The 15,677-nt window shown below is 47.8% G+C and overlaps 2 protein-coding genes across 10 annotated transcripts in view; both read left to right on the forward strand.

Annotated features, from left to right (window-relative positions):
• The window catches only part of Fam219a (family with sequence similarity 219 member A), a 52,855-nt gene extending 50,034 nt beyond the window's left edge, over positions 1–2,821 (forward strand). For 4 of the 6 annotated variants that reach the window (XM_034502290.2, XM_034502286.2, XM_034502293.2 and 1 more), the window contains exon 6: positions 36–2,821. In XM_034502290.2, the coding sequence (XP_034358181.1) occupies positions 36–194 (159 nt within the window). In that variant the 3' untranslated portion in view covers positions 195–2,821. The remainder of the gene's footprint in view (positions 1–35) is intronic. The other 2 variants (XM_034502291.2, XM_034502287.2) reach the window with 1 other exon arrangement.
• A 367-nt stretch (positions 2,822–3,188) lies between these two features.
• Spmip6 (sperm microtubule inner protein 6) lies at positions 3,189–15,539 on the forward strand. Of its 4 annotated transcripts, none has more exons than XM_034502283.1 (7): positions 3,189–3,494; positions 8,849–8,993; positions 11,958–12,070; positions 12,957–13,032; positions 13,226–13,460; positions 14,892–14,978; positions 15,380–15,539. In XM_034502283.1, exons 1-7 carry the CDS (start codon positions 3,360–3,362, stop codon positions 15,480–15,482), a joined length of 894 nt encoding a protein of 297 aa, XP_034358174.1. In that variant the 5' UTR covers positions 3,189–3,359; the 3' UTR covers positions 15,483–15,539. The 4 variants fall into 4 exon arrangements, with proteins under 4 accessions (XP_034358174.1, XP_034358175.1, XP_034358176.1 ...); XM_034502284.1 differs by having other exon boundaries at positions 13,226–13,455; XM_076935156.1 differs by lacking the exon at positions 3,189–3,494 and adding an exon at positions 4,891–5,028.
• Positions 15,540–15,677: the final 138 nt, after the last annotated feature.

Below are 15,677 nucleotides of genomic sequence, written 5' to 3' on the forward strand. Positions count from 1 at the left end.
GATGCCCTTCCAGCTGACTCGAACCTTTTCTACAGCAGATCAACCAAGATTTGAACATCCAGCTGCTGAAAGATGGCTACCGGTTAGACGAGATCCCCGACGACGAGGACCTAGATCTCATCCCCCCCAAGTCCGTGAACCCCACCTGCATGTGTTGTCAGGCCACTTCCTCCACCGCCTGCCACATTCAGTAGTGGGCGGGGTCGCCGCGGTGCATGGGGCGGCGCTGACCTGGGCCTCGTGGGACGCAGCAGGGGAGACCCCTACCCTGCTCGTCCGCTGGTCCCCAGCCCCGCGCCTCTTACAGCCGCAACCTCGTAACAGTCATTGCTTCCTCCTATGGTAGGACGTGTACCTCTGTGTGTTCATGGAGCCGGAGAAACCAAAACCGGGTCTGTCTCCAGCCCCGGGGCTGAGGAGGGGTGGGCACTGTTTGTTCAGTTACTTGGGGGGAACCACACCCAAGCACCCTGCCACCTCTCCCATAGCTGCAGTCAGGGCGGCACTGAAGGCCAGGAGGCCAAATGTAAGCCGTCGTCGGGTGAAGGGATGATATGTCCGGAAGGTTGGCCTCAGTCAGTGAAACCATGAATCCCCCCCAAGCGCAGCTTGGAAAGGAAGGGGTTTGGAGAAGAAAAGGCCCCAAGAAATGGGGGCAGTTCTCACACCTCAGAGCCCCTCCCTCAAACCCTGTGCCAGCCTATAGACCTATTTGTGTTTCCCCCTCATCTGCAGATGGGAAGCCTGGCAACGGCTGTCCAAAGGGATACTGTTTCTCCATTAGATCACTCCCTCCACTGTCTCTTTCCCCTGCTTCCTTACTTTCTGAGGGTTGGGAAGGTAAGATGGGCCTTAGAAAGAAGCCAAGTTTGGGATGGTATGACCTATTCTCACGGGTCTCTAACCAATGCATCTGTCTCTCTGCCTCATCCCCACACCGCCGCTGCCACCACCACCACCACCACCACCACCACCCTCCCCAGCTCCCCAGTCTTCTGTCTATTAGTTTCTGGCTGGAAGCAAGAGATCAGGCTAGCCTCCCATCCCCATTTTACCCTAACTCAAGATCTAGGAGGCTGGCTTCCAGAAAGGCTCTTAAAGGGCAACCTTAAGAAAATAGTGAACCAAGTGGGTGTATGTATATAATAGAGCATGCGTGTGTGTGTGTGTGTGTGTGTGTGCGTGTGCGTGCGTGTGTACATGCGCGCGCATGTGTGTGTGCGTGCGTATGCGCGCATATGTATGTGTGTGTGTGTGCGTGTGTGTGCATGTGTGTACGTGTGTGTGTGTGTGTGTGTGTGTGTGTGTGTGTGTGTGTGTGTGTGTACGTGTGTGTGTGTGTGTTGAACCCATCTGTCCAGGGCAACCAGGTGGGTGTCTGTGGTAGGGAAATGCCTGTGGTCTGTTAACTGTGTGAGAGGCTGCTTGGGAATTCAGTGGATGGAGAGCATTGCCCGACAGGCAGAAGCCTGGGCTCTGGTCCCAGCCCTGGCATTCTCCCTGAGCTCCTATGCAATTCTAAGGCTTCTCCGGGGCTTCAGTTCTCACAACTGGAAAATAAAGACTAGCCGACATCACTGACAGAGTCTTTTCATATCAGAAGGAATTTCTTCATAGGAATTTCTGCAAAAGACTATGACATCTGTGTGTCTTTGAACTCAAGAGGCACCTGGAGATGTATGTGCATCAGTGTGGACTGGACTTGGGAAGTACATGTTGATTCAGTGTGTGTGTTTGTGTGTGTCTGTATGGGGTGTCTGTATACTGTTGCTTCTGCTGCTGTTCTGGTCTAAGGGAGGAAAGCTATGGATGTAGCTCAGTGAGATGGTAGCTCTCCCATGGCTGAGACAACTGCAAGCAGAGAGAGCCTCAGACTGCTGGGGCTAGGCCCTGCAGCCTCCACTCACTGAGCCAGTGCGGCCCAGGCCCAAGTGTAGCTTCTCTAGGCACCCTCCGGATACTACTCACATGTCACTCTCTGGGTGCCAGAGGCTAGAATGGGGTTGGTGAGGAGGAGGAGGGGTGCTGTTGGCTTAGAAAGGGAAGTGTCTCTCTCTGCACTACACCCAGGGACTGCCCACTCCCAAGTATTGGGGTGTAGCTTTCTACTCCCCACACCTCCAGCCCAGCTTACCTCCCCCTAGTGCAGAGATCCTCATTAGATAAGAAAATGCCAAAGGTGGCAAGCCAGAGAAAGCATCTGCAGGAGCCACATGGCCCACCTGAGCCCCCTTTCCCACCCTAGTTGGCATCCCCACCACTCATCATCCAGGTCCCAGAGCTAGAACTCCTCCCAGCCCGCCCACCCCCCACTGGGTTCTTTGACTCACTTACCCTTCTAGAACATGGACACCTCCTCTCTTTAGACTGCTGCCTCTGCTGCTGACTTCTTGTGGGATTCTAATTTGATGTGTGTGCCCCTGAGAGCCAAAGGCAGGTGCCCTGCTGAACACACTAGTTCCCTAGCAGGTGAGGTATTTACACAGCCGTAGGGGTAGGAGGCTGGCAGCCTGCAGCTTCCAAGTCCAAGGAGAGCACACAGTTCCCTCCTTCCCTGTTTGGAAGTTGAAGGAGAAAAGCCAGGGCCTTAGCTTGCCCCTGCTCCCCCCACCCCTTGTAGATACTGCCTTAACACTCTCCCACCCTCGGCTGTGGCTGCTACCCAGCCAGGTTTCTCCGAGCTTACTAATTTATTTCCAAGAAGGTGTGTGGAAGACATGAGCCGTGTATAATATTTTTTTTAACATTTCCATCGCAGTATTGACCATCATCCTTGGTTGTGTATCGTGTAACACAAAATAATATTAAAAGCATCAAACAAGCCAGACTCAGCTCCTTACCTGAGGTGTGGGGCCACGGCAAGGGGGCTGAGGAAGGGAAAAAACCCTGACCTCCTGGATACACATGTTCCTCTACCTCTGCTCGTTACTGATGTGTGGCCCTAGGTGAATCACAACCCTTGGACTGTGAATCGGAACCTCTGCCTCTCTTCAACAGTGAGACATCTGTCCTGCAAGTTCTCTAGGGCCTTCTGAACTCTTGGGAATTGGATATTTTGAGAGGTCCAAGGCAGAAAGGGGCTGGCATGGGGAGGAAATTGGGCCTCCAGTGCAGGGATGGGGCCAAGGCAAGTGATATCATAATGGGCATTGCCTATCTTAAAAAGGAAGTTGGGTGGGGTAGGAAACAAGAAAGCTGAGGGAGAAGACACTGAGAGGTCCCCCAAAGGAAGGGGTCACAGCATCTAGGGGCACCTTCCAGGCTGGAGGTGTGGGCTATTTAGGGGAAGGGGTAGTCACTGATGTCCAGCAGGAGTCCTTGATAGGCAAAGCCCACTACAGCATCCCTGAGACCCTACCATGTTCCTCTTCTCCCGGAAGACCAAGACCCCCATCAGCACCTACAGTGACTCCTACAGGGCTCCTACCTCCATCAAGGAGGTCTATAAGGACCCACCTCTATGGGCCTGGGAAGCGAACAAGTTTGTGACCCCAGTAAGTAGAGGCTGCAGATGGGATAGAAGGAGTCATGTGTGTCTGGGTGGTTGGCATGTGGCCATCTCTGTGTTTATAGTTCTTTACAGTTTCATTTTTTAAATTTCATCTATGTATTTGTTTATTTACTTATTTATTGAGACACGTCCTCTTTGTGTAGCCAAGCCTGGCCTTAACTTGTGACAATCCTCCTACATCAGCCTCCCAAGTACTTGCTGGAATTTCAGGTATGAACCATGCCCAGTCATTTTTAAGATTGCTTTGGATTTATTACGATAGGCTCTAAACTGCCAGATGGTGGTGGAGCACACCATTAATCCCAGCACTCGGGAGGCAGTGGCAGGAGGATCTCTGTAGGTTCCAGGCCAGACAGGGCTACACAGAGAAACACTGTCTCAAAAAAAACAACAACAACAATAAAAAGAACAGGAAGAGCTGAGAGTTCCATGCTTTGGGGCTCTATAGAGCAGGCCAGCAATGTCCAAACGGTTTGTCATTATGCATGGGTGTCACATTCCCTTCTGTCTGTCTGGGGGATAGAAGAGAAACGGTGCATGTAGGAAATTAGAGCCTGTGGTGGTGACAAAAGGAATTCACCTTTAGAATTTTTTTTTTTTTAAAAAATTATGTCTAAATGTGCTCTGTAGAAAACTCAGAGAGGAAACCTGGAGGATAATAAATTCAAGGGCGAGCTAGGCTGCATGTGGATACCTGTTTCAATGCCCTAAGTCTCACATAAGGTTAATTTGTAGGAAATCATGAGTGATAAATACACTTAAAAAGACACGATTGCCTGACAACAGATGCCACTACCAACACTACAAGAGACGTTTATGTTAAACTAGTTAAAAGCAGGGGAAATGAATCTGAATTCCAGACTGAAACACAAGGTCCAATGTCTCTGGCTCTTTACACACACGCACATGCACACATACACACACACACACACATGCCTGCAAACATACACACCTACACACATACCAGCACACAGACACACACACATGCACACATGCACACTGTGTTCCATGAGAAAACATCCTCACTGAAGGTCTTTAGGTTTCCAAAGTAAGGCCAAACCAACGAAGTATACACCAAGATATAAGGGAACAGATCAAGGCTGGTGGCATTGCTTGGTGGTTAAAGCACTTGCCTGGCATGCATGATGTCCTAGATTGCAATCCCAACACTGCTTGTAAAAAAAAAAAAAAGAAAAAAAAGAAAAAAAAGAAAACATCGTATTACAAAATTACCAGAAATAACAGACTTTACCTCTGTGAACTTGAGATACTGGAATTGACAGATCTTTTTAAACTTTAACCAGGGATGTCGGTCAAGAGTTGGTTTTGATAAGACTTAGACAAATCTCTAAAGAGACTAATCAAGAAAGAGAAGACACAGACAAATAAAAACTGTTTCAAACAGAGGATATAGAAGAAAATGAATGGTCTGAGCAACGTTAGTAAAGTTGAAAGCAAACGGACCACTGGGAGAAGTTCTGCTTGTCTGCGATGTCAGCTACTGGAAGACACTGAAGGTCAGGTTTTGAACCAGTCTGGGTGACAGCCTGGAAGCAAAGGGGAACTTTAGAATCCTATTTCTTCTTTAGCTTTAGTGAACTATGAAATATAAAGCCTTAAATCTGTACAATAAGCTTTATTTTTATTCTGTAATCAAAAAAAAAAAAAAAAGCCTGCCAAATGGCTCAATCAGTAAAGGCTCCTCACTGGCCTGAGTTTAATCTCTGGGAGGAGAGGACAGGCTCCTGCAAGTTGTTCTCCTGCTTCACACCACACACACCACAAACACAATAAAAATGTTTTTTTTTTTTTTTTTTTAGGCCAGGGTGGTAGTACACCCCCTTTAATCCCACCCAGCACTGGGAAGGCAAAGGCAGGTGGATCTCTGAGTTCCAGGCCAGCCAGGTCTACACAGTGACAGCCAAAGACAGTCAGAGCTACACAGTGAGACCCTGCCTCGATGTGTGTGTGTGTGTGTGTGTGTGTGTGTGTGTGTGTGTGTGTGTGTGTAAATGGGGCTGGGGAGATGGCTCAATTGGTTTCTGTGCAAGCATAAGGATGTAAATTCAGTTTCCAACACCCACTGTAAAAAGTAGCTCTCTCTTGCAAGTCCATGGCTGGAGAAGTAGAGACAGGAGAGTCCCTGCAGTTTTCTGAGTAGTCAGACTAGACCAGTGAGCTCTGGGTCCAGTGAGAGACCCTGTCTCAAAAGTAAGGCAGAGAGTGATAAAAGAAGGCTTTGGCCCTTGACCTGACCTTGGGCCTATATATATATGCACATTTACATACAGAGAGAGAAAAGGAGAGTCACACAGGATAAAGGATTTCTCAAACATATGAATTATATATATATTAATTACAAAGTTATATAAAGTCATAAATAGATGAATAAACAAAATATATATCAAGAACAGTCATATATATATATATATATATATATATATATATATATATAAAATATTCAGCAAAAATGGTTGACAATGGAGCTATGGAAAAAAATGTATCAGGCTCAGGGTGGCATGACAAATCTATGGGGAAAATAGATGGCTTAGTAAGAAAACTAGTTCTTCATATGGATAGAAATAAAATTAATACCTAATTTACACCACACCCAAAATTAAAGTCCTGGAAGATTAAATATGGAAAGTAATACCATATAGTTTTCAGAAGAAAATACAGGATATTATTTCCATTATCTGAGAATACAGATAGATTCCCTTAGTCATAAGCATTAACCATCAAACATTAATAATTCAACTGGTTTAAATTAAGAACTTCTGTTCATCAAAGAAGCCATAAAGAAAATTAAAGAAAAAAAAAAAAGCCACAAACCAAGAGATTTGCAACATGTGACTGATTAGTGTATGGAATACATAAAGAAGTCAAGTCCTCTGGGTTAAAATTGAATGCACATGCACTCTGACCCCTGCCTGAAATTACAGTAACCGGATGCTTGAGATCAAGATTCACAAGGATGGTGAGAAAGGGCCAACCACAGGAAAACCCACCCTGCCAGAGGAAGCTTGCTGAGCAGCAACTGACCCAGCACACCAGAGTTGTGGGTGGCAAGCCAGCAGTGGGGCACCCGACATCATTCAGCTTAAGGATACAGGATTCCAAAAAGCTCAGGGATTGGCAGTTCTAGTTCTCTGATACTGAAGGTGAGACAGAAGGACCAAGGCTAAAATAAGGATTATTCAAAAGTCATTTAAGAAGCAGTTAAACCTACTAATCCTTTCTATTCTTTGCCTCGGGGTGACTTCCTGACTCTGTCTCTGAAAAAGTCACAAGGCTCCCCCAACGCTCTTGGCAAGGATCCTGAAAGCAGATGATCATCCACATACTGACTGAAAAAGTCCCTGCAGCTCTCCACTGTGCTGGCAGCTGGGCCATTACCCTAGGCCTAAGATTAAAGGACCCTTTCCAAAACTTTGGATCCCCACAAGAGGAAAGGTGTGAGGATACTGGTGTTAGGGTTGTTGGGGTCTGCAAGCAACAGCCCAGCCAGAATAGCAGTGGGTGGGCATTGGCCGCTGGCAAAATGGCTCAAGGCCTCAGACACAGGCTCTTTTGGTTTTCTATTCACGAACAGAAGCAAAGATCACAAGCATCTTAGGAGCCCCTCTAACAAAAGATGGCTGTGAGTGCTTCTAAATACATGTTTCTCTCTCTCTCTCTCTCTCTCTCTCTCTCTCTCTCTCTCTCTCTCTCTCTCTCTCTCTCTGTGTGTGTGTGTGTGTGTGTGTGTGTGTATGCGTGCGAGAGAGAGAGAGAGAAAGAGAGAGAGGAAGAGAGAAGGAGAAGAAGAAGAAGAAGAAGAAGAAGAAGAAGAAGAAGAAGAAGAGAGAGAGAGAGAGAGAGAGAGAGAGAGAGAGAGAGAGGAATCATACCAGTAGAGGCCTGAGGTTGATGTTGGAGTCTCCTTCCATCATTCTCCTTTTTTTTTTAATGTTTTGCTTGCATGTATGTCTGCACACCATGCACATGTGTATGTATCAGAGTGTTTAGTTAGTATATGTATATATGTATATGGATGCACATCTGTGTAGGTTTAAAAGTAGCTAGACCCTGTGTATGTAAAGCTCGGGGAAGCCCTTGTACATACAGCTCCTGCACTGCCATCCACCCACATGGGAATCTCACTGTGCCAGATAAGGCAGATCAACATCAGCTAGGCACATGTTATCCCAGAGGGTCCTGAACTAAGGACCTTTCTAGGAGCAACCAGACATTAGACATGCACACAAGAATCCTTTGCCCTTGATAATTATGGGGTTGAGTAGGAGAGGTCTCAGCTAGCTTTGGCAACTGCCTGTCTATAGATACCCATGAAACCTAGACTTTGGTATTCTGTCCTCAACTGAAGACAAGGGGACCCCAAAAGGAGGTCTTTGTTTGGGTTTCTATTGATCTACTCAAACAAAAAGTGATGGGCTGAGGTTAGGGGGGTTTCAATAAGTGGAGGGGCCGAGAGAGAGAGTCCAGTATAAGAATGAGAAAAATATCAGGACTGGATAAAGACCAGAATCTCAAGGTGGTAATAATATTGATGTCAGAGAAAGGACCACAGCAGAATCAGGGTCTTGTTGAGACAGCCTATCACATTTTAAAGCAGGCATCCTTCCGCTTCAAGGTCCCAGATGCCCTCCCTGTCCAAGAAATCTGCATAACATGGTCAGTTCCCAGGAAACCAGCCTCTCTTGAAGCTCTAGGTTATGTCCACTGGCCCTGCTAGAGGAGACTACGGCCCTGTTCCTGGTGAGGAGTGCACAGTCCAGAAAAGAGAACAAGAAGCATGCATCTCTGACCTTCAGGAAGCTCTCTCTCAGCCAGGAAACAGCAGGAATGAAGTCAACCAGAGCCTGGTTCCATGTGTCAGCTTCAGAGGAGAAAACAAGCAAACAAGAAAAAAAGGGCAATAAAATGACTTAAAAACAGGTCCAGGAGCCAGAGGAACGGCTCAGTGGTTAGAGCTCTGGCTGCTCTTGCACAGGAAGAGGAAACAGGTTCAGTTCCCATCACCCACAGGAAGCCTCACAAATATCAGTAACTTCAGTACTCGTGGTTCTGATGCCCTGTTCTGGCCTCTTCAGGCCCTGCATGTGTGTGATGCACATATGTACATGTGGGGAAAACACACACAGAACACTAAGCAAAAGTAAGTGTGTCTGTGCAGAAGGACCAATGTGATGGGAGAACCCATCCCTCTTGTAGTGGGGGTATGTGGGAATCCAGCCAGGCTGGCCTCTACAAGAGACACTAGATCTAACTCCACCAAGGTTCCAAGGCTTGGAGTCTCCCTGAACCTAGACACGTTTCCTCTCTCCCTCCACCTAGGGTCTGACTCAGACTATGCACCGCCACGTGGATCCTGAGGCCCTGCAGAAGATGGCCAAGTGTGCTGCACAAGACTACACCTATAAGAGCTCCATATCAGGCCACCCTTACTTGCCTGAGAAATACTGGCTCTCACAAGATGAAGGTAGGACCCCATCTCACCCCAGCCCATCACTCTTTGTTTGAATACATCTATGGAAACCCAGATGAAGACCTCCTTTTGGGGTCCCCTTATCTTCAGTTGAGGGGAGAATGCCAAACAGTATAGGTTTTATGGGTCTCTGTAGACAGCCAGTCGGCAAAGCTGAGACCGCTCATACTCGACCCTACAATTGATTATCAAGGGCAAAGGATTTTTTTTTGAGCTTAGAAATGATCCCAGCAATGACCCTCAACTTGAACCCAATTTGGACCCTGATCTCCATCCTGAACCTGTACTCATGACTTCCCTACCCAAGCCCCTCGACAACCTATCTCCTTAGCAACCAACTCCCATGGACTCTACCTTATATATTTCAGCCCCTTTACAGCTGGAGACATTTTCTTTCTGCCCAAACTTTGTGTCTTATTCTTCTCTTTCACAGAGACACAGTCTATACTCACTCTGTCTGTGAAAAATCGCCTTTCTCCTTTGGCTAAGTATTTATAATGTCTCCCTGTCCATTTAAGGACAAGCTGTTGTCTTGTTCATAGCTGTATCCTCTCCATCATGGGGTTTCGTAAGTACCCATCTTCATAAACATATGTCAAAGGAGTTGATAACTCCAAGCTAACACTGGGAGCCCGGAACACTGAGTTGCACTTGTATGTGCGACTGCCACACCCATGGGAGCCCTTAGCATTTGCCTTCTGAGACTAGGCTTGTTCTTCAGTCTTCAGACTACTCTCTCAAAAATAATCTCCATCCTCACCTTCCCTGAGTCCCTTGTACACTCACTGAGGAAATGCGAGCTTCCTCGGGCGCTATCCAGAGCCATCTACTCTTTTCTTCCCCTAAAGCCATTTTACAAAACCCATCCATGGCTTTAACTACTTTTTATGATGATCTGGTTGGTTGGTCAGTTGGTTTTGGCTTTTCTAATTAGGGTTTCTATGTTAGTCCTGTCCGTCACGTGTGCTGGGGTTAAAGTCATGCACCACCATGCCCATCTTAATCACTCTTTAAAAATTATTTTATTTCCTGTGCATTGGTGTTTTGCCTGCTTGTGTGTCTGTGTGAGGGTGTCAGATCTCCTGGAACTGGAATTATAGACAGTTGTGAGCTGCCATGTGGGTGCTAGAAATTGAACCCTGGTCCTCTGAGAAAGTAGGCAGGGATCATAACCACGGAGCCATCTTACAGCCCATGACTTTAATTTCTACAATCATAAATCTCTCAGCCCTTGACCCTCACTAGAATCCCATTCTCTTGCCCTTGGACCGGGATGCTCAAACACCTCAAATTCAGTATGTCAAGCCCTCCAACTTAGAGTGGCAAATGTTAGCGCTCGCTACCTTCTCTGCCCCTTGCCCGTCACACAGCTGTTTTTCTTTTGCTTCTTTTATGGTTTTGTAGGGAGTTGGTTTATTTTTGTTCTGTTCCGTTCTGTTCTGTTTTGTTTTGTTTTGAGACAGTGTCTCATTATATACCCTTGTCCAGCACAGAGCTTGATATATAGACCAGGCTGGCCTAGAACCCATAGAGATCTGCCTGCCTCTGCCTCCTGAGTGCTAGGGTTAAGAGGTATGCTACTATGCTTACCCTTTTAAAACATTTTTATTACATTTAGTTAGTTAGTTAGTTAGTTAGTTAGTATGTGTGTGTGTATGGGGTAGGGGACAAGCCAATGTCACAGCCCACGTGCAGAGGTTAGAGGACAACTTTCAGAATCTACTTTGTGGGTCCTAGGGATTGAATTCAGGTTGTCAGGTTTGGTAGTAAATGCCTTTACCCACTAAATCTTTCTGTAGCCCAGGCTAGCCTAGAATACACAATGTCACCCAGGCTCTTAGTGAGCCTCTGACCTAAATAAGCCCCACAAATTCTGGGATTACAGGAGTGCACGACTAGGCCATCCTGTCATCTGTGTCTCCATCCTGCAGACTTTGAGGAATGAACCATGAGGGCCTTGTAGGACAGGATTAAGAGATGGGGCAGTGTTAAAATCTTTTTGAACTAGAATAGTTATCTTGGCTAAATTTTACTTGTGGAAAACCATCATAGCTTCCATGTTGATACTGGATTGTAAGGTTTCAAAGATGGAGCAAGGAGGCCAGTAGGCTAATCGGAATAGCTTCCTATATTTTCCTCTTCCTCCTCTTCCTCCTCTCTCCTTTTCTCCTTTTCCTTCCTCTGTACAGGGTCTCTCATGTAGCCTAGAGCCTTGAACTTAATTTGCAGCCAAGGAGGACCTTAAACTCATGATGTTCCTGCCTCCACCTCCTCAGGACTAGGATTACCCGGGTTTTGTTTGGTTTGAAATTTTTAATCAGAATATCATTATATAGTCCAGACTGGCCTTAAACTCAAAGCAATCCTCCTGCCTCAGCCTGCTAAGTTACAGGTATGAGCCACAGTGTTCAGCATTTTTCTAAAACTTTTGTTTAGATTGCCTCATCTAGAGCTCACAACAACCTTACACTTTTCCCCTGCTGTGCTGAAATTTGAAGCCAGGCACTGTGTTGCAGTCTATCCTGCTAACCATGACATTATTTTTGTCTCCTGTTTTGTGAAGGTATCACAAGGATACAGGAGTGAGATCATAGAGGAAGAGGAGAGAAATTCAAGTGATTTTAAGGTTGAATAGGCAGACCTTGGGGGCTGGGATATGGTAGAGAGAGCAGAGGCTACCTGATTCAAAGAGGGTACAGCCAGGATGAAATCTGATACCCCAAAGATTCCAAAGTTTGCTCAAAGGAATCCCGTAGGTGAGACATGATCTCAACAGAATGAAAAACACGGGTGGCAGACAGGGCATGGTGCCTTGGTCCTATACTCACAGCACTTGGGAAGCAGGGTCAGTGAGGGTCAGCTTTGTGATAGAGGTTAGAGAAGAAACATCTAGAAGGTCCCAGGCTCTGGATGGCCTTCGGAGTAATCCTATCTGACATCTCCACTCCTATGCTGAAGAGGACAAATGCTGTACAAGCTACCTGGACAATGACCGGTACAACACATGGAAGACAAACCCCTACAACAACTACTGGAACAAGTATACCACCTGTCTTCCTCGACTCTCCAAGGTACCTTACTGTGCCTGCCACAACTGCCTGAGGTCTGGGAAGCGAACACACACACACACACACACACACACACACACACACACACACACGCCATCTCCATTCTGTAGGGTCTCTTCCCCGTCTGTAAACTACGGTTTTCTATTTTATAGCTGACAATGGAGGCCAGGAGTTGGGCTATGATAGACCCCTAGGTTCTAGCCTCTGACCCAGCTTGATGGTGACATGACGAGTGTGCACTCCTTGACTGGCTTCACATTCACCAAGTAGTGCTGCCTCATCTAATCTGGCTACTGTGACACCTGGGCTGCCCTTGAGTCAGTAATGAGCTACAGCTTCTCTGCTCGGCCTTCCCCTCCTTTGAGATGGGAACAGGGGCGAGGAGAAGGAGATAGGAAGTTCCGATGAGGCCCAGGCCTTTCTCAGGAAATGTGAGGTAGACCCAAACCCAGAGCAGTAGGCTGATAGCGTACTGAACCCCTCTGAAACAGAACCTTTTCGTGAACTGAATTCCCTCCCCCCACGTTCCCTCAAGTGATTCTGAAAAGCAGTATTCATAGGCCCCTCCCCACATTAGAGACATGTAAACACAAATGACATATAGGTAAATGCTAAAATAAGGTTGTCAAGAGTTCCAGGCCTAAAAACACCTCTACACCCTGGCGGTTCTAGCATCCTCACCTTTACCTTGCCCGCGTAGGCGGAGCAAATGCGTTGCCCGGCAACAACTCGAAACAACCCAGGAGAATAGGGGAGCTGCTGAGGAAGAGAGACTGTGCCGCTTGACAGTCTGGGTATTCTGGGAGGGCATTTCCCCTCAGAATCCCCCCAAAGAGAGGTAGCAACTGTTTCGAGTCAGAACTTAAGGTACCACGTGTGCCACTTCCAGGACACCGGGATGGAGACTGTAGTTCGAGGAATGCCGTTGGAATATCCTCCTAAACCGGAACGCCTCAACGCCTACGGTAAACCGCGGAAGGGCAGTGGAAAGATTACTGAGTGCGAAAGAGGAAGGCAGAGAGCAGGATGGGGATCTGGAGGAACATAGGGTGTAATGGTAGCTCTGTCCCCATTTTTGTCTTTGCCTCTGGCTCTGACTCTGCTTTCCTCCCATCCCTCTGACACTGGTTCTTTGGGTATCCTGGACTTTGGGCTCAGAGCGCGAGGTAGTGGTGAACATGCTGAACTCGCTGTCCCGGAACCGGACTCTGCCACAGATTGTGCCCCGCTGCGGGTGTGTGGACCCTCTGCCGGGTCGACTGCCATACCAAGGATACGAAAGCCCTTGCTCCGGCCGCCACTACTGTCTGCGCGGGATGGACTACTGCACCACAGAGGAGCCTAGCACAGAACGCCGCCTGCGGCCTTTGTGCTCGCAGCAGCCGACTGTAAGGTTCGCAGGGATCCGCCCGCCTTGTCCGGGCTCCACCCACAAACGAGCCCCGCCCCCTAGAGTCCCGCCCTGCTCGGCTGCGGGCAAGCACTCTGCCTCTTTCTAGCCCTGTTGTTTCCACGCCAGGCCCCCATAGGCTTCTGCCTGCTTTCAGGGACCCCAGGGCACAAGCGAACAGTTAAGGCAGAAAACCAACACGAAGGTTACCCCCAAGTCTTCAATCCTGTCCTTTCCAACCGTGCTCAAGGTCAACACGACAAGTGTTTGTATTCTAGAGATCCTGCAAAAACAGTTTCAGAGGATTCCAAACCCCTCACATCAGTCGCATTTTTTCCCTTACACTCATATACTGGACCCCTGGGTCTGGAGACAGAGGTTCTAATCTTCAGCGTGTTCTCTCTGCCTGAGCCTGGTCGCACAATCAGTAGTTGGCACGATCATCGCTGGGGGCAAGAAAGTGGTTATTGCTTTCCCACAGCGTCCTTGGCTTCCTTGAGTGTTAAAACTAAGTGCACAGAGAGCACAGCATCCAGCCTGCATCCAGTTGCGGCAGACAATAACGGCGTAGTCTGGGAAGGGTTTCAAGTCTGTGACTCTTTAGAGTGATAGACAGATGCATTAGCTTGCATGCTAGAGGCAGTTCCTTTGGCGACAGTGGGGGTGTGCCAGGAGACAACTTGGGGTGGGAAATGTTGGTTACGGCGCACAAAGAGGACATTAAAGCCAGGGGGCGCTAGTGCCATGGGACGTCAATGGTTGGTAGAGACCAGAAAACCACCAAGAGGCCAGCCTTGACGGATTGAGTTGACAGCTGACCTAGAGTCATCGGAATTGGGTGCACGGCTTTATATGAAAGATATAGAGGTCAAAGTTGGGAAGCTACGTCTTGGGTATCAGAAGCTAAACAGTGGAACTTGCATCAAGCCGTGGTAGACAGTACGGGTGTAGCCTAGGAGCGGGGCTTTCAAGTCTTTTAGAGTGTGCAGCAGGGTCTTGCGCCCTGTCCCTAATCCCATGATCGTTGCCTACCCTTCCTCAAGCCGGATTTATTGTCAAAGATTGGCCCTTTTCCCTCCGAAAGGGTGGGGCATGGGAAAGTGTCTGAGTCTCTAGACGGCATGGAAACGATGCCTACCTCCTTGCACTGAAGAAATCGCTATCTTAATGGGGGGTGGAGGTGGGGATGTTGGATCCTAAAGACTAAGTCTGATCCTCTCCAGAATTCTGATGGCAAAACCCAGACCTTGATGGGTAGAGGACTTTTCTGGAGCCTTCCCAGAGGCCGTGCTATAGTGGGGGTTTATGGAGGGCAAGGAAGGAACCGTAAGACTGTATCCAGTTTCTTGGTCTGGGAGGTCGGAATGCGAGGATATTTAAACAAAAAAAAAAAACAAAAAAACGACCTCTTTTTGCTGTTTTTTCCACCACTAGGAGTGTGTCGCCCTTCGGCCACCGGCCAGGAATGCAATGTGCTGTTACAACTCCCCCGCCATCATTTTACCCGTTTCCCAACCTTAGGTAAGTTTGGAGTAGATGCATTCACTTGCATGCTTCCTGGAAGCAATTCCTTTAGTGACAGTAGGGGTGTTTCAGGAGACTACTTGGGGTGGGAAGTTTGTTACGGCGCACAGACAGGAAATTAAAGCCAGGGGACGCTAGCGCCATGGGACGTCAATGGTTGGTAGAGACCAGAAAATCGAGAGGCCAGCCTTGAACTGAGTTGGCAGCTGGCCTAGGGTCATCGGAATTGGGTTCACGACTTTATACGAAGATTAAGAGGTCAAAGTTGGGAAGCTATGTCATAGGTATCAGAAACTTCAATAGCAGAACTTGAAGTCAGTGAGTGGTCAGCCTCAGAGATAAAACACTGAGAAAAAGTTAACGTTGAAAACTGGAGAAAGACTCATCTTTCCTTGCAGATGGGACACAAGTCACTTCAAGAAGACCGGTGGTTCCCAGAGAAACAACTATGTTGTCCATCCTGAGTTTGTGTCTGAGACCTATCCTGTCTACCCTTCCTAGTAAAGCTTTGACCAGACCAAGGGAGGGAGTGGCTCAATAAACTCTTCACCACAAAGACTGCTTGCTGTGTCCTTACCTGGAAAGATCTGGATGGGAAACCCACCCCCAACCATCTCAGTACACCCCTGAGTGCCCTCCTGATATATCAGCAATCCAGATGGTGTCCTCCCCATCACCACAGAGACGAGCTCCCCG

This window comes from Arvicanthis niloticus, chromosome 5 (genome assembly GCF_011762505.2).
Source record: "Arvicanthis niloticus isolate mArvNil1 chromosome 5, mArvNil1.pat.X, whole genome shotgun sequence".
Classification (NCBI taxonomy): Eukaryota; Metazoa; Chordata; class Mammalia; order Rodentia; family Muridae; genus Arvicanthis; species Arvicanthis niloticus.

Bases quoted from the DNA above. Each gene is read 5' to 3' on its own strand.
- Spmip6 (XM_034502283.1), top strand. From the start codon at position 3,360: ATGTTCCTCTTCTCCCGGAAGACCAAGACCCCCATCAGCACCTACAGT. The intron at 3,495-8,848 runs GTAAGTAGAGGC...CCCTCCACCTAG, and splicing joins CGAACAAGTTTGTGACCCCA to GGTCTGACTCAGACTATGCA. The intron at 8,994-11,957 runs GTAGGACCCCAT...CCTATGCTGAAG, and splicing joins CTGGCTCTCACAAGATGAAG to AGGACAAATGCTGTACAAGC.